At 41.1% G+C, this 25,368-nt stretch overlaps 1 protein-coding gene across 1 annotated transcript in view; it reads right to left on the reverse strand.

The window, feature by feature from the left end:
* Nucleotides 1–24,402, reverse strand: part of igsf5a (immunoglobulin superfamily, member 5a) — a 39,437-nt gene extending 15,035 nt beyond the window's left edge. The window contains exons 1-3 of the mRNA XM_077547256.1: nt 24,357–24,402; nt 15,152–15,463; nt 14,110–14,400 (exon numbers count right to left, since the gene is read on the reverse strand). Of these exons, the coding sequence (XP_077403382.1) occupies nt 14,110–14,400; nt 15,152–15,463; nt 24,357–24,402 (649 nt within the window). The remainder of the gene's footprint in view (nt 1–14,109; nt 14,401–15,151; nt 15,464–24,356) is intronic.
* Between the last annotated feature and the right edge of the window lie 966 nt (nt 24,403–25,368).

Below are 25,368 nucleotides of genomic sequence, written 5' to 3' on the forward strand. Positions count from 1 at the left end.
GCCCCAGGTCGCCAAGTAATAGCCACTCCACAGCAGGCCAAGCCTCAACCACTCCACAGCCAGTCAAGTCAAGCAAAGTAATTCCCTGTTAAGGCAAGTCCGGTCCTTTCACACCACGCTTGGACCAGTCACGTCATGTCCAGTCAAGTCAAAGTCTTGGTTTTCCTGCCCACTTGTCTTGTCAATAAATCACCCTACGTTTTTCATGACCTCTGTCACTGAATCTCCTCGCAGTTCTTGGGTCAACATCTCTCACTCGCCTCAAAACCATATCAAGGGGAACTTGGGAAGTGACTTGGATTACGGCACCTCTTCAAGTTATGCTCTCAGTTAACCACAGTTAAAAGCAACATTTTTTTTAGTTATTCCACCTGTCATTTTGGGTCTACTGTGGCTCAAACTGCACAACCTCGATATAAATTGGGACACTCCCGCCATTGAGAACTGTAGCGTTTTTTGTTTTTTTTTGTCACTTACATTGTCTGAACTGTGTTGACATTTAACATTTTCAATTTATATTTTTACTGTTTTTAAATTTACTTATAAGTATATAGATGCCATAATAACTATGTGTAGTTAAATGAATAACACTGTGATAATGTTTTTGTGAAATATATTGGAATCTCTCACTCCCTTCCAGCTCTTGATAAGAATGTGTATGTTTTAAAAGTTGTCAAGTTCTCATGTCATTAGTCATTTGGTCGTAAAAACTGAAGGTCCAAGGTCAAAGCCTGTCTACATCATTTCTCCGAGGCTGGTGGGGAGCTGAGATAATCGTATCAGTATCATCATGTCTGCTTATTAAGAACACTAATTCTTTGTCAAGTCTAAGGGCGGGAGTATTCTTTTTACAAGTATAAAGCAACTGTGTGTTTTCATGTTCGACACACTGGAAGCTTAACATCACCTTTCGAATGTAAGCTATTCTCCTGTGTCTTAAGAGCTCTTAAATAAACTCCTTGCAAGGAACTTTTTCATACGATCTCAATTCTGCAATTTATTTGAACACGCGAAAGATTACACTTAACTCTTTTACTGCCAAAGACGTTAAATGACGTTCTGCAAAAACCTACGGAGGAGCGGCAAAGACGTCCTCCCATTTTTTAATTTTTTTTTTTGAAACGGGTGCTGGCAAGGCTTGCGGAGCTGTCCTGAAAGTTTCAAGTAGGTCTCGTGGGCCTAATGACTATTTTTGGCCCCTAAAAGGCAGCAATGACTCTCTTTTGACAAGATCGGGTGGGCGTCAGTAGAGGCGGAGCTAGAGCATCGAGCAGGAGACGAGAACGTTAGACAAAGGAAAAATGGCGACCGGCTGTGGCAGCTCACGCCCGAGCCGTTTTTTTCAAATTCGAAAAGCATCGACCAACAATAAAGAGCACATTGATGACGACGATGATCATCATCGATGATGATGATGACTCCGTGGTTGGAAAGCATTGACGCGGCAGTAGGAGACGTGGGGGGGAGAGCTAGGTAGCTGAGGAGGAGCACACGGAGAATGGCGCCCCGTTTGCAAGCAGCTCTACACTTACAAGACTAAAGGCATCGACCAACGCTAAAAGTGCACATTGATGACGACGATGATCATCATCGATGATGATGAAGGTGAATCCGAGCTTGACGGAGAAATTGGAACCGCTGACGCGGCGGCTATGACGGCGTCATAAACGCGGAGCACAATCGAGCACGCACAGGCGGACGTTCAATCGGACGACGGAGAGTGCACCGAGTCCAATGCATATTCATCGGAGGAAAGTGTACAGTCTGCTACTTGCTATTTATTCCCCGGAAAAAAAGGCCGTCAAGAAAGTGTAACGTTTGCACGCGAAACGGACAAATGCGAAAGTGAAAGTAAACTGTTGTGCAAGTCCTGGCGTCTCCTTGCACGCAGGAGAGCGTTTCGAAAAGAAAAACTGTATTTGAAACATCCACATAATTGTAAATAGTACCACAGTTGCACACATTTGTAAATAGTTTGCGAAATTGTTTTGTCAAATTGTTACACTGTTGAATGGAAATAAACGTATTTTGCAATCTAAAAACACTTTTTCATTGTTGGTGAAAGCGTTTTACAGAAGTAAAGCACTATTTAGGTGTTTGTGGCATCATTCATGGACAAAAAGAAGTGTACAATTCACTAGAGTGCATGAAATAACATTGTTTCACAAAAAATTGTTTTTCTCCGTTTTTTGTTTCAAAACAGAGAATTTCGGTGAAAGTAACCATTTTCTATTGTTGATTACTGAAGAACGGAATAAGGTAGAAACAAACTTTTTTTTCTGATGAAAGATGTGAGTCCAATCTTTCATTTGGTAGTATGTGTGTTTCCATAGTCCAAACACAACATTTTCTGTGGACCTTGAAATATCAGTCAAAATGCTTAAATCGGCTGGCACTGGCGACAACCCGTTTCTGAAAACGTCTGGCAGTCAAAGAGTTAATAAAGTAATCAAATAATGCCTTCAAAATGGTGACCTCCGACGGAAACAAATTTGGACATTTTTTGCAAAAGCTGTGACGATCCTGGACGCATTGAATTTCTAAAGGCGCCAAATATTAATAAGGTGAGTGGACAATTATCCACGTAGAGAAATTCTGTTTGTTTGGGATTACTACAGCTGCAATTACGTCTTTACCAAATTGTATTATAGATCTGTGTGAACAAGTATTAGTGGGTTTGAAGTCGTTTTTGTTACGAAGGGACGCAAAAGTCCTCGATTTTGAAAATTACTACGACATTGAACTATGCATAAGAAATGATGCCCGTTGTATACGGAAGTGACGTCAAGTAGGATTTTATTTATTTATTTATTTTATTTTTATTTATTTATTTATTTATTTGTCGCAAAAGCGATATTTCATTTCTGTTTCATTTTTATTTTTTAGTATTTTTTGAGAAAAAAAACTAAATAAATAATAATAATTTTTTGGGGGGACTAATGAGAATAGTTTTGACCTGTTGTATTGTAGTACCATAAGTGAGACGTCACTGACTTTATAAATATTAAAACGACTAATTACTACATATCATGGACGACATATTTGACCGTGATTCCGGTTGGTTTGATTTGCATACACTTCCGGTCCATAGTCAGAAATTGTCGCTAGGCGCACAAGTCGAGGCTGCATCCATTGTGATGGTCGAAGCGCTCCCGGCACGGCGAAGACGTAAGTTGAAGACTCTTTTAAATGAATGGATGCGCTCTAATTGTGATAGTGGTTGGTTTCCACCGTTACTATCTACGACGTGTTTGATTGCATTGATGAAGTCCGTGGAACTTTCTTGTGTAAAAAAGCGGCAGGCGCTGGCTGGATAGCTCCGTAAAAAATACATCTATATTTTCTTCGAAGAAAAGTTAGACGACAATGTAAGGTGGGGGATCGAATGTTGGTTAACGCTAGAATGCTTGCTTTGGGCAGCTCTGTGAAGGTTGCTCGTAAAGCTGTGTTAAGCGAGTCCACTAGCCACGACTTGGTTAACGAACACGAGGGTGATGGCCGCGTGGCTGATGCTAAGCTACCGGCTCCGCCTGCTTATGCTGAAACGAGCGCGGGTGAGGGATTTGGCCCTAAGACCCCGTTTACTGAATCACCGTATAGTACGGCTATTCAGATGCTGCAGGATTTGCAGGCACTTGTTTTAACAGTAAATGGTGGAAATCTCGATGTAAAATGGGATTCGGGAAACTGTGATGAGACGCTAACTGCTGACTCTGTTGTGAAGGCTGCTAATGCGTTAGCTGATGGCGTACATGCTTCTGTGAAACGGCTGGAGTTGCATTTGGATAAACTGTTAGCCATTAGAGATGAACCGCAGGAAAGATTGAACCAGGCGAGAGCTTTCGGATTGGAATTGACTCGGCATGCGGAGATTCCACAGTCAACTCGTTCTAGATGGCGTGCTATTCTGGATCGTGTTGAAAAGGCCGCTGAAGGTGAATTGATTGAACAAAATCGTGTTTTGAGGGCCGAACGTGATGAATTGTTCAGACAACGGGACCGTGAAATGACCGGAGAAGCATCTGTTGTTGCTAATAGCTATCAAATTGAAGAGATACATAGGAAATTGGCAGAGCTAACGTGCGGTGGAAGATGTTTCTGGGTCACGTGACTTCAGCGTGTCAGACAGACTTTTAGACAGTGCTTCTAATCAAATAGCGACTCGCTCTAAGACAAGTTTGCAAGCACCCATGTTGCCTAAAGTTGATCCGGCCACTGGAAATTCTGCCACTCTGTATAAGCCTTATTTGCCTTCCGATCTGAGCGTATTGCTACAAAGGCTGCCCCCATTGCAGGCGGGGGGCAGGATTGGCTGAGGTCTCTGCAGAGGGAGGTGATAGGTCAGATCTTGACAGCGGGGGATGTGCGTGCATTGTTAACGCAGGCGTGTCCGCTCTCTCAACTTGAAGTGTTAATGTCTAATTCTGGGATGCCTTCTCTACTGGATGGTGAAGCGCTGATAATTATTTGTCACTTTTTGAAGTATTAGGTGAATTGTTCCCTATTCCAGAAATTGTCATTTCCGATTCGTTGTTCACTCAAAAAATTGATGAGGACGCTGCTACATTCATTGATCGGGCACTTGTCGAATTCTCATTAAAGACTGGACACTTGCCGACCGATACTGTATTGTATTCACAAATTTTTCGGTCTACAATTTTAAAAGGAGCTCCAAAACCAATTGTGCAAGCTATGGAGGCCAATCCGGACTTGCCAGGCGCCAAGCATGTAAAGTGGTTGAGTCATCTTAAACATCATTTGAGAAGGTATGCAAAAGATATCGAATCAAAAAATGAAAAACGTAAGAATACTGAATTACAATTGGCAATGCTACAATTACAAACTTTGAAGAAAGAAGAGGATGACTTTGTGAGTTCGGCTTCTGTGAACATGTCATCACCTAATACTGTTGGATCAGATTTGATTATGTTTCAGAATGGAGCATCATATGATCGGAATTATTGTTTCAACTGTGGTCAGCCTGGCCACTGGGCAGACACTTGCCAGGAGGAATCAGGTGTCATCAGGGGCAGAGGTCGGCGTGTGCAGAGTGGAAGGCGGAGAAGCCGTGGCTTCTTACACCCGAGGGGGCGAGTTGCTACACGTGGCTTGTCATCGCCACAACAACACTATCCCTCTGTTCCTAACCAGGAGTTCCTGCCGCCACCTGGTGGACAATATCCGCAATGACTCAGCCCTGAATCTGCCCTCGGAGAACCAATGATTGATATCACGGTAGGAGGCACGACGTTATCATTTATGGTGGACACAGGAGCACGACATTCTACCATAATGACATTGCCGCCAGAATGCAAGCTCACAGCAAATGGCATTTCGCTGGTTGGATTCAAGGGAGAAAAAACTGTCCTGAACTTGACAAGCCCTATACAAACGCAATGTTACACACAAACTTTCCTACATGAGTTCGTCTATGCACCCAATTGTTCTGTGAATCTAATGAGACGGGATCTGCTCATAAAAACTGCGCCATTGATACAGTGTGTGATCGAAAGGACTCTCGCTAAAATTCCCAGATGGAAATACCTTCTACTGCGGCGAAGCTACTACCTCTAAAGTCTCCTCCCAGTTGCCAACACGTCAACACGCAATGTCCTGCGTCTCAGCTGAGATCTACTGGGCAAAGATTGACACTGATTCCTCCGGCTGGAGGGATGCTGAGAATTTTTGGTCAAAGTGGACCGGTTGGGTTAGTAACCTCCGGTCATATGATGTGGTTTCCGATTGTATGCATTGTACTCTATATTATGGCAGGACGGGAGATGACATGTACAGTGAAGCCTTCCAGAAAGTTGTTGGCGACAAATGGGAATTGCGGGTAGGTGATCTGTTCGCAGGTAGGCCCGGTGTTGCATTTTCTGTGAATCTGACTGAGGAACAAGCTCAATGGTATGTGATGACAGAACCACCTGACAAATCTGTGCTGGCATGCCATCCTCATATATCACTGAGGGTGTCATCCCAGCACACAGTGAAAGATTTGGGTCCATTTGTCCTCGCATGCACAAAAGCAACTGATTGGCAATGCTCAATACACTCGGATTTGCTGTATTCAAAATCACTTGATGCCTATTGGATTAAATCTGACATGTTTGCTTCAATGTCTGTGTTAGAGCTTCAGCTGTTGGATCGGCATCACAGAAGAGAGACGTCTGACAGCGACTTTGCTGGTGACATGTTAAAAACCTTGCCTGATGCACTCTGGTCCACGGACTCAACTGATGTGGGCTTATGTGACGTTGCTCCGGTATTTTTTGAAGTGACACCCGACTCCGTTTGGTGCCGCAGTACCAAATGAAGCCTGACGGAAAAGCTGGCATCTCAGAAACAATTGATGGATTGCTAAAAGCGGGAGTTCTTTGCAAAATTGATAGGTCTAACTACAATACTCCTATTCTCCCAGTAGAAAAAAAGAATACTGGTAAATTTCGCATGGTGCATGATTTAAGGGCTATTAATTCTAAAGTTTTGACACCTGCCTTACCGGCGCCAAATCCTCATTCTGCGCTGTCACAAATCAGTCCTTTGCACACTCATTTTACCTGCATTGATCTGGCGAATGCATTTTTTTGCATCCCTCTTGACGCGTCTATGCAAAAGTATTTTGCATTTACGTGGAATAACGAGTGTTATTCATATACCCGTCTGCCTCAGGGATTTGTCTCCTGGAGTTTTTAATGCTTCCCTAAGACAGCTGCTGTCACATTTACAACTCCCTAATGATGTTCTCTTGGTGCAGTATGTAGACGATCTGCTCCTGGCTGCGCCGTCCGAGGAGTCCTGCCTTCAAGCTACACAGCTCCTTTTGAGCCACCTGGCTAAAGTCTGCTTGAAATGCTCCAAGGACAAACTCCAAATTGCCCGACCGCAAGTCGCATTTTTGGGACGTTTCATATCAAAACATGGAACAGGTATTTCTCCATCACACAAAGATGACATCTTGCACCATCCCAAACCGACAAATGTGAAACAAATGTTGTCTTTTTTGGGATTGTGCAATTACTCTCGACATCATGTTCCGGATTTTGCGGAACTGACTCATTCTCTGAGACAGTTGGTGTTTAGAAAAAGGAATGAGAAACCTGTCACATGTTCTTGATTGGACCCAGGATGCTGAGACTTCTTTTGTCCTGCTAAAACAATTTTTGTCATCAGCCGCGGCTCTTGTCGTTCCTGATTACACTAGGATGTTTTTTTGGGACGTCTCTGAAAAGTCTTCAAGTGTGTCAGCTGTACTTTTCCAGAAAACAGTGGATGGCAACAGACAGGTCTGTCTGTACGCATCAACACCTCTTGAAAAATATGAGGAGCGTCATCATGTGTGTGCGGCATTTTCTTCCGCATTAGCACGCTTGATTCAGAAAACGTCTCATATTGTGTTACATCATCCGTTAACGGTACGTACATCACATAGTACGGTACAATATGTGACTAGCCAAGCTTTCACGATGACGGGAGGGAGGCAGAGAAAGATTGATTCCGTTTTGACACAGCCTCACATTCTGTTTATACACGAAGGAAGAAATATGGCTGATGGTCTTCTCGAAGTTCAACTGCACTGCTGCGCTCAGCGAACTCTTGAAGACAACTCACTGAGGGATGACTTTTACGACATCCCACTAGACAACCCAGACTTGACGTTATTTACGGACGGCTGTTGCTTTAAGGGCGATAAAGGACTTCAATCAGGTATTGCAGTAACGCAGATGACAGGTTCAACTTTTGAACTGAAGGTGGCAAAAAGACTCACAGGACAACAGTCGGCTCAACGTGCAGAAATCATCGCTGTGACTTCGGCATTAAAACTAGCAAAAGATAAGACTGTGAACATTTATACTGACTCAGCTTATGCACATGTTGTTTTGCATACTGCCATCAAAGAATGGCTAAGAAATGACTTTATGACTGCGTCCGGGTCCCCTATTAAACACCAACAAGACATTTTTAATTTGATGGATGCATTATTGCTGCCAAAACCCCTAGCTGTGATCAAATGCAAAAGGCATTCAAAAAATGCTGATTTTGTCTCAGTAGGGAATGATTCCGCAGACAGGGCTGCAAAATACGTGGCCGGATACAGCCCAGAACTTCAATTTATGGTGAGTGAAGGTGAATTAGGAGACAGACAAGAAATAACTCCGGAAACAATTAAGCTGTGGCAGCTGAAAGCAAGCCCAGAAGAGAAGAGTGTTTGGCTTGCAAAAGGAGCGAAACAAGATGATGCAGGTATCTGGCTGAGAGAAGGTAAATATATCCCACCACAGACCCAATTAAAAATCCTAATTTCTGAAGCCCACGGAATATGCCATGTTGGTATAGATGAAACTTTGAGGAGACTACAAAATTGGTCACATCCCTACATGAAACAGATCGTGAAAAGTTTGTAATAAATCCAACTGTATGCCTACAACTAAACCTCCTCCTGGCACTCACGATCCAGAAGTGACAGCTCCGGGACAAGTAATCTCAATGGATTTTACTGATATGTTAAAGCCAATAGAAGGTTACCGGTATTTACTGGTAATTGTGGATTCCTTTTCCGGGTGGCCGGAAGCATATCACTGTAAGTCTGAAACAGCAGAGGTTGTGGTAAAACATTTAATTAATCATTACATACCGTCACATGGGTTCCCCAAGAAAATTCGATCGGACAATGGATGTCACTTTAAAAATAAACATCTACAGGAAGTAGAAAAAGCATTGGGGCTAAAACATACATTTGGCTCTGTTTATCATCCTCAATCACAGGGACAAGTTGAACGAATGAATAGAAATATTAAAGAAAAGTTGGCTAAAGCACTGGCCTCATCAAAATTGAACTGGCTGCAAGCTCTTCCTGTCGCATTGATGAATGTGCGCATGTCATTAAATTCGGCTAAAGGCTGGACTCCTTTTGAGGGTCATAAAAACAGGCCTTTTCCAGCTCCTAATGCTCCGCTGGGAGAGTCACACGTTCCGAGGCCTCCAGTAATTAAGGAGATAGTATCTACATTCTCCAAGCTAAGAAATAACCAAACAGATGTTCCTTCAAAAATAAATGATTGTGAATATGTGTTACTAAACGAAAATGGTGTGCTCCTACGTGGTTGGGACCGTTCAAGGTGAAAGAGCGTCTACCTGACGAGCTGCCCGCGGAGGAGGTCGCTCAAAGGAGATTCATTCAAGTGCCTTTTCCCTGGGCATTATTTCACAATTGATTCGCCTGGAAAAGCTGATCCAGTGTCAATCTGCTGCCCGAGGAGGAAATCACTCAATGGAGATTGAGTCACGTGCCCTTTTCATCAATTCACAATGATTGAGTCACACTCTGGGAAGATAATCCCGGTGACCAATCCTTGGATCTCTGGCAGTGAGCCAGGGTTCGGAAAGAGGCTGACAACGCCTCTTCTTCTTCTAAAAAAAAAAATCAACCAACGACTGACAAACGTCCTTCTCCTTCGACAAACAAACTTCTTCTCAAGATGGCTTCGAAGAGGCAATCTGCTACTAATTTCTCCATTGCGACGATTTTCCTCATATTAATTGTTGTGCCAATCTGGTTTTTCATGAAGCTCCTTGACGCGAGTTTGAATACAACACACCGTGATAAAAGAAATGTTGTTTCTCCTCGAATTCCATGTATAATGTCCTGGGCTTATAATAACTCAATTGTTCTGACAGTTGCTCCTAACACAAACACGTCTGTTAAACTTCCCATTTAATCTTTGAGGGGATTTAGTGGTGGAGGGCCGACGAAGGGGGGCCTTTGGCTCAAGTACTGGTGGTATTTGACAGGAAGTGTTTTACGACTAGACTGGAGTTACCTGATTACCACCCAAAGTGGACGATACTGGCCGTCAGGTTCAAGCGTGGAGGCAGTTTTCTTTAGCAAAAGAGTAGCATTGCGTAGAATGGGAGGTCAATTTGAATTAACTTTTGTTCTTCCTGAAGGTAATATGCGACCACTTAATGTAACCATAAATAATACCTCTTGTTTTGGGCTAATGTTATGGGCATGGTTCTCCGGAACTGATCCCTATTTTCCAATTTTAATTTGCATTGATAAAACTATGAGTAAATCAGAACAACCAAAAATGACTAAATACACAATGGAGTCTGGGGTGGAAGCTTTTAGTTTCCAAATTGATGGTGTAGTTGAATGGTTTCGGGCTACAACAGGTCTGTCTGGTGGCAGTTATAATTGGCTACTGTTAGCAAATGAGGCAGCACGTGCTTCGGGGGAAGATTGCGTCGTATGTGTGGGCCCAAGACCTTTATTGAGGGTAATTCCTGCTAAAATAGAGGATAAATGTGTAATGGAACTTATGAATAAAACTGTCCCCAATGTTAAATGCTCTCAATGGGATAAAGTGTATCCACTTGTTGATTGGCAAACAACTAAACCAATATTTTCAAATAAAGTTGCGGATGGTGATTTTTCATGTATTAAAATGTCAGGTACTGGGGAACAATTGGGAAAACTAAATCACACCACTCACTGCATTTCAGCAACAGATGTGGGTCGTAAATTCCAGCCTCAATCCAGGACGGACATATGGTGGTGGTGCTGAGACAGCCGGATATTTGATAAGTTACCTCTGAATATGAAGGGATATTGTGCTCCCATCACCCTCCTTCTGCCAGGAGCTATTTTCCCTACATCGGTTGATAACCTTCTGCAAATTGTTAATACTTGGCAACCAGAATTTTCTCATTCTTTTCAGAGGGTCAAAAGATCCACTTGGCAGGATCAAAATGTTCCCACATACATAGATGCGATTGGGGTACCACATGGGGTCCCTGATGAGTATAAAATAGCTGATCAGGTAGCCTCAGGTTTTGAATCGCTAATTTGCTGGTGGTGCACAACTAATAAAAATGTAGATGGAATTAATTATGTACATTACAATGTTCAAAGGCTAGGAAATTGGACTCAATCTGGTTTTGAGGCTGTACACGGCCAGTTGTCTGCCACATCTTTAATGGCATTTCAGAATCGTATCGCACTTGATATGTTGCTTGCAGAAAGGGGTGGTGTTTGTTCAATGTTCGCAGAACAATGTTGTACTTTTATTCCTAATAATACTGCACCAGATGGAAGTTTAACCATTGCAATTGAGGGACTCCGAACACTTAATAAAAAAATGAAAGAGCATTCCGGTATCAATACGTCAATTTGGGATACCTGGATGGATGCTTTTGGTAGATATAAAACCTTGGTTTCATCAATTCTAATTTCTGTGTCTGTATTTGCAGCTTCTTTTTTTTTAACTACTTGTGGGTGCTGCTGTGTACCGTGTATCAGATCTTTGTGCCAAAGACTTATTACCACAGCCATTGAAAAACAAGATGTTCAAAACAAGTCGTCTTATATGATGGTAGAATCAGTAACTTCTAAAGCTATGACCGCTGTTGCGACATCCGATGTAGAGCCCGCTGGAATTTTTCTCTAGACTGTTAAGGGTTAAATGTCTTGTTATGAACTTTTACTAGTTCAATTGAGGGACTGTTGACAGTTAACATTTTCAATTTATATTTTTTACTGTTTTTGAATTTACTCATAAGTATTTAGATGCCATATAACTATGTGTAGTTAAATGAATAACACTGTGATAATGTTTTTGTGAAATATATTGGAATCTCTCACTCCCTTCCAGCTCTTGATAAGAATGTGTATGTTTTAAAAGTTGTCAAGTTCTCATGTCATTAGTCATTTGGTCGTAAAAACTGAAGGTCCAAGGTCAAAGCCTGTCTACATCATTTCTCCGAGGCTGGTGGGGAGCTGAGATAATCGTATCAATATCATCATGTCTGCTTATTAAGAACACTAATTCTTTGTCAAGTCTAAGGGCGGGAGTATTCTTTTTACAAGTATAAAGCAACTGTGTGTTTTCATATTCGACACACTGGAAGCTTAACATCACCTTTCGAATGTAAGCTATTCTCCTGTGTCTTAAGAGCTCTTAAATAAACTCCTTGCAAGGAACTTTTTCATACGATCTCAATTCTGCAATTTATTTGAACACGCAAAAGATTACACTTAATAAAGTAATCAAATAATGCCTTCAACTTCCAACACTTGACTGAAAAAGTCCTGAGTATCATGATGTAAAGAAAGCATTTAGTAAGGCTCGAGCCCAGTCGTTGCCTCTTCCTTATGATTGTGCAATAAACCTTGTCCCGAATACACCCCTAAGTAACTCCAAATTATACCAAACAGCAAGCCCTCCATGAATAAATTTCAAATTTGCTAGCTGCCGACCTGATCCGTCCTTCCTCCTCACCCGTAGGTGCCAGATTATTTTTTATTGATGATATAAAAGACAAGACCATGTGTGGATTGCCGGGGTCTAGACGATATATCCATTAAAGATATATACCCACTACCACTGCTAGATTCTGCTAGAAGTTGGATTTACATAGTGCCTATCACCTGGTGAGAATCAAGGAGGTGGATGAGTTGAAAACCTCGTTTAAGACTCCTCTCAGCCACTTTCAGTACAGTCATTTCTGAACTACAAACCACTACTTTTTTCACTTGCATTCGACCCTGCGGTGAATACAAAGGTGTGGCTTATCCACCAGGGAGCGTACTATAAAGGAAGTGCAAGAGCGTCAGGCAGAGCAAAACAAACCAAGTGAGCTCAAGTACAGTAGGAGAGACAGAATGAAAGCAAGAACATTTGCGCCCTCATTATGGAAAAGAAAGTAGAGGGAACCCGGTACGGTAACATTAAAACACCTTGGCTTACAGTCGGGTGCAGCTAACATGTGTAACAAACTCGAATATTTCCCAAATTTAGCTAGCACGGTTTATAGTAAGGTGCGCCTAGTAGTCCAGAAATTACTGTATCTTGTTATGCCTTTTGGACTTACCAATTGCCCCGCCGTGTCTCAGAGGTTAATTAATGACGTTTTGCAAGATATGTTGAATCATTTCTGTTCCGTCTGTTTAGATGATATCTTAGATGAATTTCTCAAAAGATCTGAACAAACACCGCCACCATGTCCATATGGTTTTACAGCGCCTCCTAGAAAAATGACTTTATGTTAAAGCCGACTGCATGACTTCCATACAGACTCTGCAATTTTTGGGGTTTATTGCAGAAAAGGGCCAACTCTGACCCTACCAAGATTCAGGCCATGGTCGACTGGCCCACCAACCACCAGAAAACAGTTACTACGGTTCTTGGGCTTTGCCAATTTGTCCGTCGGTTTATCCGTAATTACAGCCAGAGGGCGGTTTCACTAACAATTCTTACATCTAACAAGATAGCTTTTAAATGGACCCTGTAAGCTTAAGCAGCTTTTGTAAAACTTAAGCAGTCGTTTACTTGTGCCCCTGTTACGCTACCCTAATACTGAAATGCCTTTTGTTGTCAAAGTGGATGCATCGGACTCTGGAGTGGGAGCCGTTTTGTCTCAGCGCTGCCCAGCTTCACCGCTGTGCCTTCTTTTCTTGCCGCCTTAGCTCAGCCAAAGCCAATTATGATGTTGGAAACCTAAAGTTGCTGGCTATAGTATTGGCCTTAGAGGATTGGCTTACTACTCTCAGGCATTGTTTTGTTTTGTAGCAGCCTGACCTCTGGGTGGCGCCATGGCGACACACTCACCTGAGGCAGCTGAGGAAGAAACCTGTGTTGGACTATTCACTTGCTCTCTTTAGTAGCCCAAGCATAGTTTCAACTCCTCACTCTTGTACCACGTTTGCCTTGTTCCTCGACCATCCTTGCATTTTGTAAGTGGTTTTATATAGGGACTTTGAGTTTCTGTTTACTTGCCCCTTTTTGTGCAAGCTCTTTTTGTTACTGTTACTTCTGCAAATTGTACGTGCGCCTTTTGTTAATCATTTTTCTCCTTGCTGTGTGCAATCAATTTCTGGGATGTAGTCAGTGTAGTGCTTGTATAACAGTTTGGATTTACTGTCCCCTAAAAAATAGCCAAATGTCATTTTGAATATAGCAATACATGGCCATTTCCAGCCATCTATTTTGTTTTTTTTTATAACTTCTTTTTTTTTTTTTTTAAGGGTCACAGGTTAATGAAGCGTATCCCAGCTGGCTTGGGTTTTAGTGTAATAAAACATTTAAACATTGTGAAAGAATTTCTTACCAACTACTAAATGGACCGTGCTGGATAGAGGCTTTGTTAGTGTCTGTACAATCGCCAAACACTCCACGGTCAAATTTTTGATAGCTTTAAACGTCAGGACACTGGAGGAGTTGAAGGAGTCTCCATGAGCCACATGAGTACTGTTGTATAAGCTGTTATCCACAGTGCCACCATTCAGGTTCCAGCTGACTACAGGGCTAGGGAACCAAGCTGAAGTCACGCAGTTGAACTCCACCTCCTCGTCCTGGGCCACCTTTTTATCACCTTCCTGGATCTGGACTGTACCACTCTCTAATTGACAAAAACAGAAGATAACTGAAATCATGTTGGACTCATGCACCTTACAAAGTACAGTGTGCCCTTTAGTCTTTACCTATTTTTCCAGAAGGATGTAGCATTCACTATTGTATGTCTTCATAAAAATATTCATGTACACTCTTTATAATTGTGATTGATTGTGATTTATGTTCGATAGTTGTATAACACGAGACCATTTCAACAGTAACAAGCCACAGGAAGTTAGGAGCTACTTCAGTTGTCTCATGTTACTCAATTAACACGTTTCACTGTATGAATGCACGGGTGCCACAATAACATACTATATTGTTAAAATCCGTCTGTGATTTAAACGAACCAATATTAACTATCAATAAGCCAAATTTAGTATAGAAATCTTAACTTTTTTGCCTTCCAAAAGTCTTTAGTTTAATTGTCCTTCTAAAATGTGAAACATACAGTAACGATCTGTTTTCTATCATTTTGAGCATTTAATCATATTACTAACACTGTGTGTCAATAATCAAAATACTTTTGAGCCCCTGAAAATGTATGCTCATGGCTATAATTGTGCAGTGGTAAATGTTTGTATGTCTAAACTTTGGCTGTTTTAAACCAAATATTGTGATGATAAAGACAAAATCATAATATACTCCAAATATATTGTACTTATGGACTAACATATCTAGTTAATTTGTCTCTAAACACCACACTGCGCAAAATGAATTTCAATCCGAGGTATTAGATATTTGACAATCTACAGTACCTTGAACATGTAGCTGTGCTGACTTCGATCCATAGTCTCCCTGCACAGTACAGATGACCAACCCAGCCTCCCTACGGGAGGTGTTATGGATGGTGAACGTCACGCAGCTGGTGTCCTCGGTGGAGCAGAAAGAGGCAGAAAACTGTTCTGAGGACGAAGATATGTTACCACTTCTGGGAACGGTGAGGACAAGAAAACCTCTGACATTCCAAGTCATGACCTCCCACTTTCCCTGCACAGTGGCATTGAATCGAGCATCCGAGCCTTTTAGAACAGTAGAATCAAGAGGCTCCACTTGGAACTGTCCCATCACTGAAGAAAAAATGACAACCGGAAAAGTGGGAACAAAATTTGCTGAAGAGTTCAGATAACAAAATACTAAACTGCAACTGGATTCTAAGCAGCTCTAACATGATCTACCCTGTATAACATAACATAACATAACATAACATAACATAACATAACATAGCATAGCATAGCATAGCATAGCATAGCATAACATAACATAACATAACATAACATAACATAACATAACATACAATATGTTGTATCATATTTAAAATGACCAACACAATTGATTACTGATTGTTGTGCTTTTGTCATTTAGGTCAGGGGTTTGTAACCTTTTTTAGTAACTAGGGGCCCAACTTTTCCTATAAAAAAGTGGCCCAGGGCCCATTCAGTAATTATGACTGATGTTGACTTATTATTGTTTGTATTTACGGTGGGGTGCCTGCCGGGCCCCGTTCTGCTGTGTTGGGCTTGGGGCGCGGGCCGTGTTACGGTGGGGGGCATCCCTGGCTCCTGAGTTTGCTCTCCGGCCGGTGGCCCATGCGGGGCCCGGGGGTTGTGCCTTGGCGTTGCCATGGCCTGGGGGGCCCTGTGGGTGTGTGCTTGCTCTGTCCTGGCCGGGGTCGACGGCTCCCCTCTCTGGTGGAGGTTTTCATGCATGCCAGATCCACCACACCAGCATCTACCGAAATTCAAACACAATCTGCTTCTTCCTCTGGTTGTTGAATCGGTGGAGGCTGATGTCTGTGGATCTCACTCTGCTTCATCTATCCTTCCTTCCTTTCCTCAGTCTTTTCTTTGGTCTCTTGAGGTCTCCTTAATTTGTTGGAACTGAGATGTTTCTGGGGTTGGTAACCCGGTGGGTAGTAGGTGATGTCTGGTTGGTGCTGGATTTCACTTTCCTTTCTTTTCTTTGATCCTTCCTTGGGTCTCCTGACAGCCTCACGACTCTAGCTGGATTCTGAAGTATTCGGTTTAGGTGAACGGTATGGGATTTTCAATAAGTTTTATGAGAATTAATGTGTACACACTCACACGCACACACACATGCACACACCCACCCGCACATGCACATGCTCGCGCACATACTCCCGCACATACAAAAAAAGAAAAAAAGAGAAAATAAAAAAATAAAAATAAAGAGAGAGCAATGATGATGACATGTCGAATCGGTAAGATTACCGAATGAATAATACTGAGCTTTCTCTAAGGGGGGGGGGGGGGTACAAGATGGATTCTTGTAGTATTTGTGAATAAATACCACAAAATGTCAGCTTGTTGGCAAGGTTAGAGGCAGTGTGGACAGATTTTATTTACTACATGGCAAATGGCAGATATTCTCTACCCTGTTACATGTGTACAAAGCTGTCTCGGCCCTTGCGGCCCAGAGTTACAAAACTAAAATTACTTTGCGGCCCACTGTGGATGGCAAGAAGGTAAGAGAAAAGTGATGGATGATAAACTTTGGCTGAACTTTCCATCATTCAGAACATTCAAAAGCAATGCATGACAGCACTGTTCAATATTTGCTCAAGGTAAACACACTGTGCGTGCGTGTGTGTGTGTTTGCAAAACTCAAACACTTTGTATGTGTTTGGAGTGCTGTTTTTAATAATAATAATTATTATTAATATTATTATTTGGGTTGTTTAATTCTACTTTTATGCCATGACAATGTGCAGATGACGTGCACTCAAAGTGACCCTGATTCACAAACAATTTTCATCTTCCTTGAACACTGCTCAAAGGTTTGACAGACAGTTTATTTGGTCCACTTAAGGAAATAAATGGTCTACATTGTGTTTCTTGCTAAATGTTCATTTTGACAGGTAATCTGTACTGAAACTGAATTGTTTTCTTTATTTCAACAGATGTTACCCACTTCCATTAGTCGCACAGTTAGGGACCAAGCCCAGCCATAAATAGCAAAAAGCTATGACCCCACTTCCAAAAGTTTTAAGATTGCCAATGCGTATAGCATGCCAATGCACGTTAGCACCACCATTTTAGCAGGATAGAAAAGGCGTCCGCTACTTTGCGTAAACGGGCAACGGCACACTTTTACAATGATAGACAGCTGTTGTGGACCAGGTGCCACAACAAGATTAGGGTTGGGTACCGAAAGTCAGTACTAATATGGCACCGGTTCTGATGTAAACGGAAGTAACCGGACCGAATAAAAAACAAAATTTCAGTGTCTCATTTTGGTGCCTGATTTTTCATATTCAGCCATTAAAGTGTTTCAAGAGGTCTTAAGTTGTGACTTAACTAAGACACATTTTTTAGATGTCTAGAGATGTATATTTAAAGCCTGTATCTCACTGAGCGGTGCAGTCTTGGGAGGGTGTGCGCTCGCAGCGAATGTTGCTTTTTGTGCCGGCTTCGTTTCATGTTGTAAAACATTGCAAAGCCTCTTGCCACACTCTCTTAAACCCTCTTTATCCTCTCAAACCCTTTTTGTTGTCGCAGGATTGTTTTTAACATGTTCAAAATTTGATTGCGACAAGAAAAGGGATGTAAGAGGGTTTGAGAGGATAAAAAGGGTTTTAATTAAAACATAAAATTTTTAATTGACACGCCAATAACATTATATAAGATTTTACCACAAAATATCAATAGATCATTATCATATTGTCATCATAACACACCCATTGAAATAAGATAGCTTGACCATTTCTTTGAGATGTCTATATCATGTCTCAAGACATCTTAAGATGTGCAATTTATGTCTTAAGACAGAGGTGGGCAATCTCGGTCCTCGAGGGCCGGAGTCCTGCAGGTTTTGTAGGTTTCTCACTTCCAACACAAGCTGATTCCAATCAACAAGATCGTTATCAGGCTTATGCAGAGCTTGCTGATGAGCTGATCATATATCAGCTGTGTTGGAGAAGGGCAACACGCAAAACCTGCAGGACTGCGGCCCTTGATGCCCACCTCTGTCTTAAGATGTCCTAAGACATTCAGTGTCTTCAAGACACAAAAGTCTGCTTGGGGGCATCCCATGTAACCTGGCATTAGCCAGATTGATAATTGTGATTCACTCAAGGGAGTTCTTCACAATTAAATCTGGGGCTGTGTCCGAATGTCCCCCTTCTCCCTATATAGTGCCCTACTGAGGGGTCACGCCATTTTGTAGGGGTGTCTGAATGTCCAGGGAGCAAAAATGTGTAGGGCACTCAAAATTACCCACAATGCACTCTGAAAAGTAGTGAACATCGATGCTCACTGAACCGGGTTCATTATAGACCACAATGCATTGCAAGTATGAAAAAAGAATGGCGCAAGCAACAGCGCAAGCTGGAGAATAAATGCGATATATTAACTAGATACTGCAGAAATAATTAATTTGTTTTAGTTGAAAATATGTACACAAAGGAAATAAAATACAGTTTAAAAACATTTTTATCACAATAAATAGTTGGAGATTTATTCGTTGTTGCATCATGATAAGTACTCCTGACACTTCATAGGCAACGATAAATAGTAGGCATGGGACAAGACACAAATCCCACGAGATGAGATGTCTCACGAGACTGAGTCCATGAGACGAGATCTCATATTTGCAAAATTTGTAATATAAAAAAATGCCAAATATAAATGTTCCAGTTTTCAAAATGTTTTCCTTTTATTGAGAGAATCGACGATCTAGCTCTGAAGTGGAAATCTAAAGATAAAACAGGAGTCACTTTTGCTACAGGCTCATTTTTCAAATGCTACTGCCATCTGAGATCTTTCCTCTTACGGAAAAATTCTAGGGTTGCATCTATCAAATATTAGGTATTCGGATATCTTACTGAAAATTATATTTAAAAAAATATATATGTTTTGCCTATAAAAAAAATGGAAAAGAAAACAAATATTAGTAATACAGAAGACAAAAAACACGCATTTTACTTAATAATGAGCGACCAATTGGTTTTAATTTTTAGAAAATCAACTTTTTTTTTTAACCTAAATTTCAACTGTTCTTAGTAGCACACTATAGCTTATTACGCTTTAAAAAAAAAAATCTCTCCATAGATTTTGGTCTATGAGACAAAGTGACGTCAAAAACATAGTAGCAATTTTGCCGGCTAAATCAGTAAGCCTGGTTTGTTATAGAATGATCAGTAGTAGTATGCACAGTCATTTATGCCTTTTCACAAGTCATCAAAGAGCCCTTGCACTGGCTGAGCGGTGCTAGCTGTATTAGCCTTAGCGACGCTAGCCACAGCGCCACTAGCAGCATTAGCATTAGAAGCGCTGGAGATGCCGTTAAATGCTGGCAACAGGCACTATTAATACAAAGTCAGCGCAATTACAGTAAGTGGATTTTTCTTTTTTTAGTGTCCGTAATTATCGATTGAAATTGATTTCCACACGACGTGTGCTGACATCAGCGACAAGTCAAGTGGACACGCTGTCGACAACAACTTCAAAATAGGAGCATTCCAAGGCTTTGATGTCCATATTATTATTGGTATAGTAAGGTTTATGTTCAAGTTGGCCTTCTCACCGCGTGTTACCGTCATGAACAAGTGTTGTTGCGACTGTCTCACTGGCAGTGTATGCTAAGTGGATACCCAAGGTATAAAAAATTGATCTTGTGCTTTGCAGGGACTAGAAATCTAGTGGCGTTCTAATCCTGCGAGGTCTCAGTACAATATCCCGTCCCATCGCTAGTAATTAGTGATGGCCAAATGAAGCGTTTGTGAAGCTCCGAACCACTTGGACAAATTGCTTCGAAAATGGGTGCAGTTCGTGAAGCTTCAGTGATAGTACCCTCGAAAAGCAGGACTGCAATGGATTTTAAACGTAATTTGAAATCTTTGATGCGTGCACACACGCTTGCTCTCACACACACGTTTGTTTTACTATCTTTGTGGGGCTATCTCATTGACATAATGCATTTCCTAGCCATCAAAAATGGTTGCCTACCCCCATTCCTTACCCTGACCTCAACCATAACCTATTTCAAACCTAAACTCTAAAACCAAGTCTTGACCCTCAAAAAGAGGTCTAAACTTGTGGGACCTAGCCCCTTAACCCTAACCTTGCCTAATCCTAACCCTTACCCTAACCCTAACCAAAACCCAATTCAAACAAACTCTAAAACCAAGTCTTGACCCTCAAAAAGAGGTCTTGAGTTGTGAGGATCGACCAAAATGTCCCCACAAAGCACCTGTGGTCCCCAAGGTGATTGTAAAAACCCAGAATATGATCCTCACAAGGTTACACAGCCAGGAACACACGGAACAGAGGAACACAGAAGTTGACCACTAGTAAATCAAGACCTAAATTGCTTGCACCACTCGAACGACTCAGTATCATCCGATTGGACCGCGACCATCAGATGGTTCATTCCAGGTAATGAAGAAATTGCTGCTTCATATGTCATATGTCACATGATTTGAAGAAAGCTCCGAAGATGTGTTTCAATGGAAATCCACTTTATTGCTTCAAAGCTTACTTTGAAGCTTCAGTGTCAGCCTGCCACCACTAGGTAAAGTCATCCAATCTGTCCATCTTGTACATGTACATCATGTCTTTTTCATCAACTTGAGTGTGATTTTTTTTGGATGGAAATTTGATGGATAAACACTAGTTCGATCACTGCACCCCCTTGTAAGTAATACACTCCTATCTTCCAGAGGGGGGCGTGTTTGGGGAATAGTCACGGGATGTCTGGAGCTCTATAGAGCACATATGATGTCAGTAAGAGCACTACATGAAGCTCCTCAATTACTTCAACATTTCCTTGGCACCACAATGCCAAAAGATGGCACCAAAGCAATACTTTTAATATCAGATTGGGTTTTGGCCTGAGTGCAAAACAGTGAATTTGAAAGTGTGAATCCAAGAGTAGGGCATTGTGAATATGCATGGTAACACATAATGTATTTTCATATTACTTATTGTGTATTCTATAATTAATTTTAAGGTTTTTATAGAAATAAAGGCATTTTGCGGGAAACTGACTACAATGAGGCCCAAAGAAAACAAGTTTGAAATCTCTGCTGTAGATTATCTTAAATATATTAGGCTCTTGATCACGCTCTGGCCTCCACATTTAAATTGAAGACTGGAGGTAGTCCTGGTTCTTTGTCTATATGTGGGATGACCACCAATGCAGCCTGTACCCTGCCTCTTATCCACAACCACGACCTTAAAAGGAACCCCGATTGTAATGACAAGTTTGCTCCATATGATTTATTTAGTTGTTACTAACATAACTGTGGGATTAATTCTTCAGAAATAATTTCCAGTTTGTTAAATTTTGTAGAAACTGTATTTGCACGTATGCCACCATAGTTGTTTAAGTCGCAAAACATTCTGCGTCTTGACGTATATAGTGACGTATTTGCGCTCTGTCGTGCAAACGGGTATAAAGAAAGCGAGGTAAGCTTAAAGTGTTCCCAAATAAACAATGTGATCGGAAGAGTCACCCTCCCCCACACCGTGCTCTTGTCATTGACTATAATAATAATAATAATAATAATAATAATGGATTTTTTAGATCGCAAGATCTCAAAGGGCTACAAGTAGAGCAGAAAAACGACGTGCATTTTTTTGTTATAAAAACATCTAAGAGGGGGGACCATAGGTTCTGCTAAAAAGAAATGTCTTAAGAGTTCTTTTAAAACAGTCAATAGATTGTGGTGACCTCAGTGTGTCAGGGACAGACGTGGGGCAGCAGCACGGAAGGCCCTATCTCCCATGGTCTTCAATTTGGTCCTGGGTGTGTGGAGGAGGTTTAAGTGGGTAGAGCGGTGGGAACGTGTTGTGCTTTGCGGACTGAGGAGTTCTTTGAGATAGAGGGGGCATGACCATAAAGGCATTGGTGAGTGAGGAGGGAAACCTTGTATTCCATCCTGGTGGAGACGCAAAGCCAATGGAGTCAGCTAAGGATGGAGGTAATGTGCTAATATATGAATACTCTCATCAGGATCCTATCTATGTTTGCATGCAGGCAATAACCCTTTTAAAACCCGAATATTGGCAATATTCGGGTTTTGTAAGGCCATTTAAACGTGTGCAATAACCTGAATATGCTCTTCTTTGGGTTTTTAAAAACGCGAATAAGACCCCTGGGTTACCACTTTCAATACCCGAATTGTTGCTCATATAAATACGCATTCGGAATAACTCGATTGAACGGTGCATTGTTTTTTGCTGTGTGCATGCTCTCCATTTTCTTCTTTTCTTCTTCTTCGCTTCTTTTAATTCACAAGGAATCTTGGTCTTTGTAGTAACAACTTGTATGCGCAGCTCCGTCCCACTCCCTAAAGGAGCCTTGCTTGAATACATTGATTTCTCTGCAGTGATTTCACATTATTTGTGTCTCTAAGGTGAAAACGCCACAGTTTGTGCCTATTAGTAATTGTATATAGTATACTAGTCTATAAATCCGTGCTTCTGGTGTGTAATCAACCGGAAATTCTCAAGCCGGTCTAAACAAACATGACGCTCGCAGCAAAGAACCACTTCTGGAGCTTTTATTCAACATAGTAAGTTAAGAGCGGAAATGATGATACGTAATGTCCACACATCGCGGTCCGAACAGGATATTCCAGTCAATCCCAAATGACCACGTAAACGAGAGTAACTCCGTCCACCACGCAGGTTACATCGATTGTTTCACAAACCGAAATTCTGACCTTAAACTGAATCTGGAGTGCATGTAAACTAGTCACTGACCACACACGTTCAAAGACTTTGATCGCCAAAGTCTCTTGTGACACAGGTGACTCTCCCGATCGCATGTTGTTTCTTACCTTACTTTCTTTATAGGCTACCCATTTGGTTTTGCTCGGCAGAGAGCGAGCGGCCATTATACATCATTACACAGAATGCGTTACGACGTAAACAACAAGAGCGGCGTATGTACAAATAAAGTTTCTACAAAATGTATTCACTAGAAATGATTTTTGAAAAATGGATTACATAGTTATGTTAGTGAAAACCAAATAAATCATATGGAGCTAACTTGTCAATACAGTCAGGATTCCTTTTTTGTGTATTCAGTATAGAAAATGGATGAATACTGTAGTGTCAATTCCTTACAGTATCCAAAGCATTAGAACGATCTATTGCAGAGTTGAGATCAGTGTTGAAGTCGCCGGTCAATATATTGTTTGTTGCGTCACATAGAAAGGGTAAAAAATTATGGGGGGAAAAAAGTAGGATCGTCCTTGTTAGGTCCATAAACATTAGCTAGGGTGAAGGTGATCTGATTGAGAGTTACATTAATAATAATAAATCTACCTTCTGGATCAATGACAGATAAATTGCAGTAAATATTTTTGCCAATATTGAGACACCTCTTTTTGTACTATTATAAGTTGATGAGAATATTTGATTGTATTCTTTACTATTGAGATAGTGTTATTCTGATTTGCTATGTGAGTTTCTTGTATGAAACATATGTTAGCCTTTAACTTAGTTTTTCTCAGTTGCTAAACTACTAAACCCTATTCTCTGAACCAAATTCTCAATTTCCAAGACTAATTTCTCGAATGAAACACTTTTTCAGCCAAACCTTACACTCAATTCTCAAAACTTAGCCACTCTTTTTTGATAAACCTTAAACACATTTCACACAACACAACTCCAACACAGTTGTCATCTTTCAAACACAACAACCCTGAATTGAGCCTTAAACCAGGGCAAATTTACTGGAGGCAATGGAACAGGCCTGTGATGATCTACAGTACCTGTGGAGTCACACCAGAGCATTTTTTCCCTTGTTGCCTAGCAAGGGGGAATATTACCTGTAGATGGATGGAATTTTTTGTGGAATATTATGTTTATTTTCATTAATATAATCCTAGATTCAAAACGGTTCCTGAACTGCCCAACAACCTTTACCAGACTACTTTAAAAGTTTACAAAATAGCATCAAACAACTTTCCTCAAGCAAACTTAATATACTGACCTCCAGGTGCAGACAGTATTAGCCAGATGCACATTCCTAGGTCCATGTTTTATTCAACCTGAAAGATGCCAATGGAAATCATGTGAATGATTGTAGGGAATTACATTATTCTTTGAAGCATAAAATAGTACAAAGACAGTTTGAAACCCCCACTCAATAAACATTCCCTTTGTTTTCGACCCAAACTGTGAAACAGGCATTAAAGTGTAAATCAACAGGAAATCAGTCTCTTGCTCGACCCCTCACTAATATTTGAAAACGGTGCTCAAAGGAGATGTTGCCTGGAGAATCGTTAGGCTTGCGAATGGGGACAGGGTTGGGCGTAGTCTGGCTGTGATTGACAGCAGCAGTGAAAACTATGATCTACATCTTTTCTATTCTACGACAAGCTATGATAAATAAACTAACTAAACACGATGCTAATAAATCACTAATCCGAAAATCTGTATAAATATGTTTGCTACTCCAACTCACTAAGGAGGCGTTTAAGGAGGCATTAGACTGAGCCGGTGGGTGGCAGAGTGAGTATGTCATAGTGTACAAGTGACATAGTAAATCACTTCTTGTCCAATGAGAGAACAAACAGCCGAATTGTGTTTATCCCAGTGTTTAACCTGAAAATGGCGCAACACACACACACGAGTTTTTTCAAAATCAAGCTTTCAACAAACATGCACTAAAATGTAAAAAATAATGACCAGGACGTGTAGGTGACATAGTAGACACCAGTTTATACAGTTCATCAGCAAAAAATAAATAAATAAAAATTCTAACAGATATGTATATTTTTTTACTGTTCAGTACATGTTGATATACGACACTAACTATAAATATATACAGTAAAAAAAATGTTTTTTCTAATTTACTGGTGACTGCTGCAGAGGTAGCCCATGTCTATCACACTGCAAGCATGGCTTGAGCTATAACTCAGCTGACTGTGCTCTAAAGCTGAACACTGAATGGCAATGATGAAATATAAATGGCAAAATAGGCTGTCTCCACATAATGTGGG

Source organism: Vanacampus margaritifer, chromosome 16 (assembly GCF_051991255.1).
Source record: "Vanacampus margaritifer isolate UIUO_Vmar chromosome 16, RoL_Vmar_1.0, whole genome shotgun sequence".
In the NCBI taxonomy this organism is placed as follows: Eukaryota; Metazoa; Chordata; class Actinopteri; order Syngnathiformes; family Syngnathidae; genus Vanacampus; species Vanacampus margaritifer.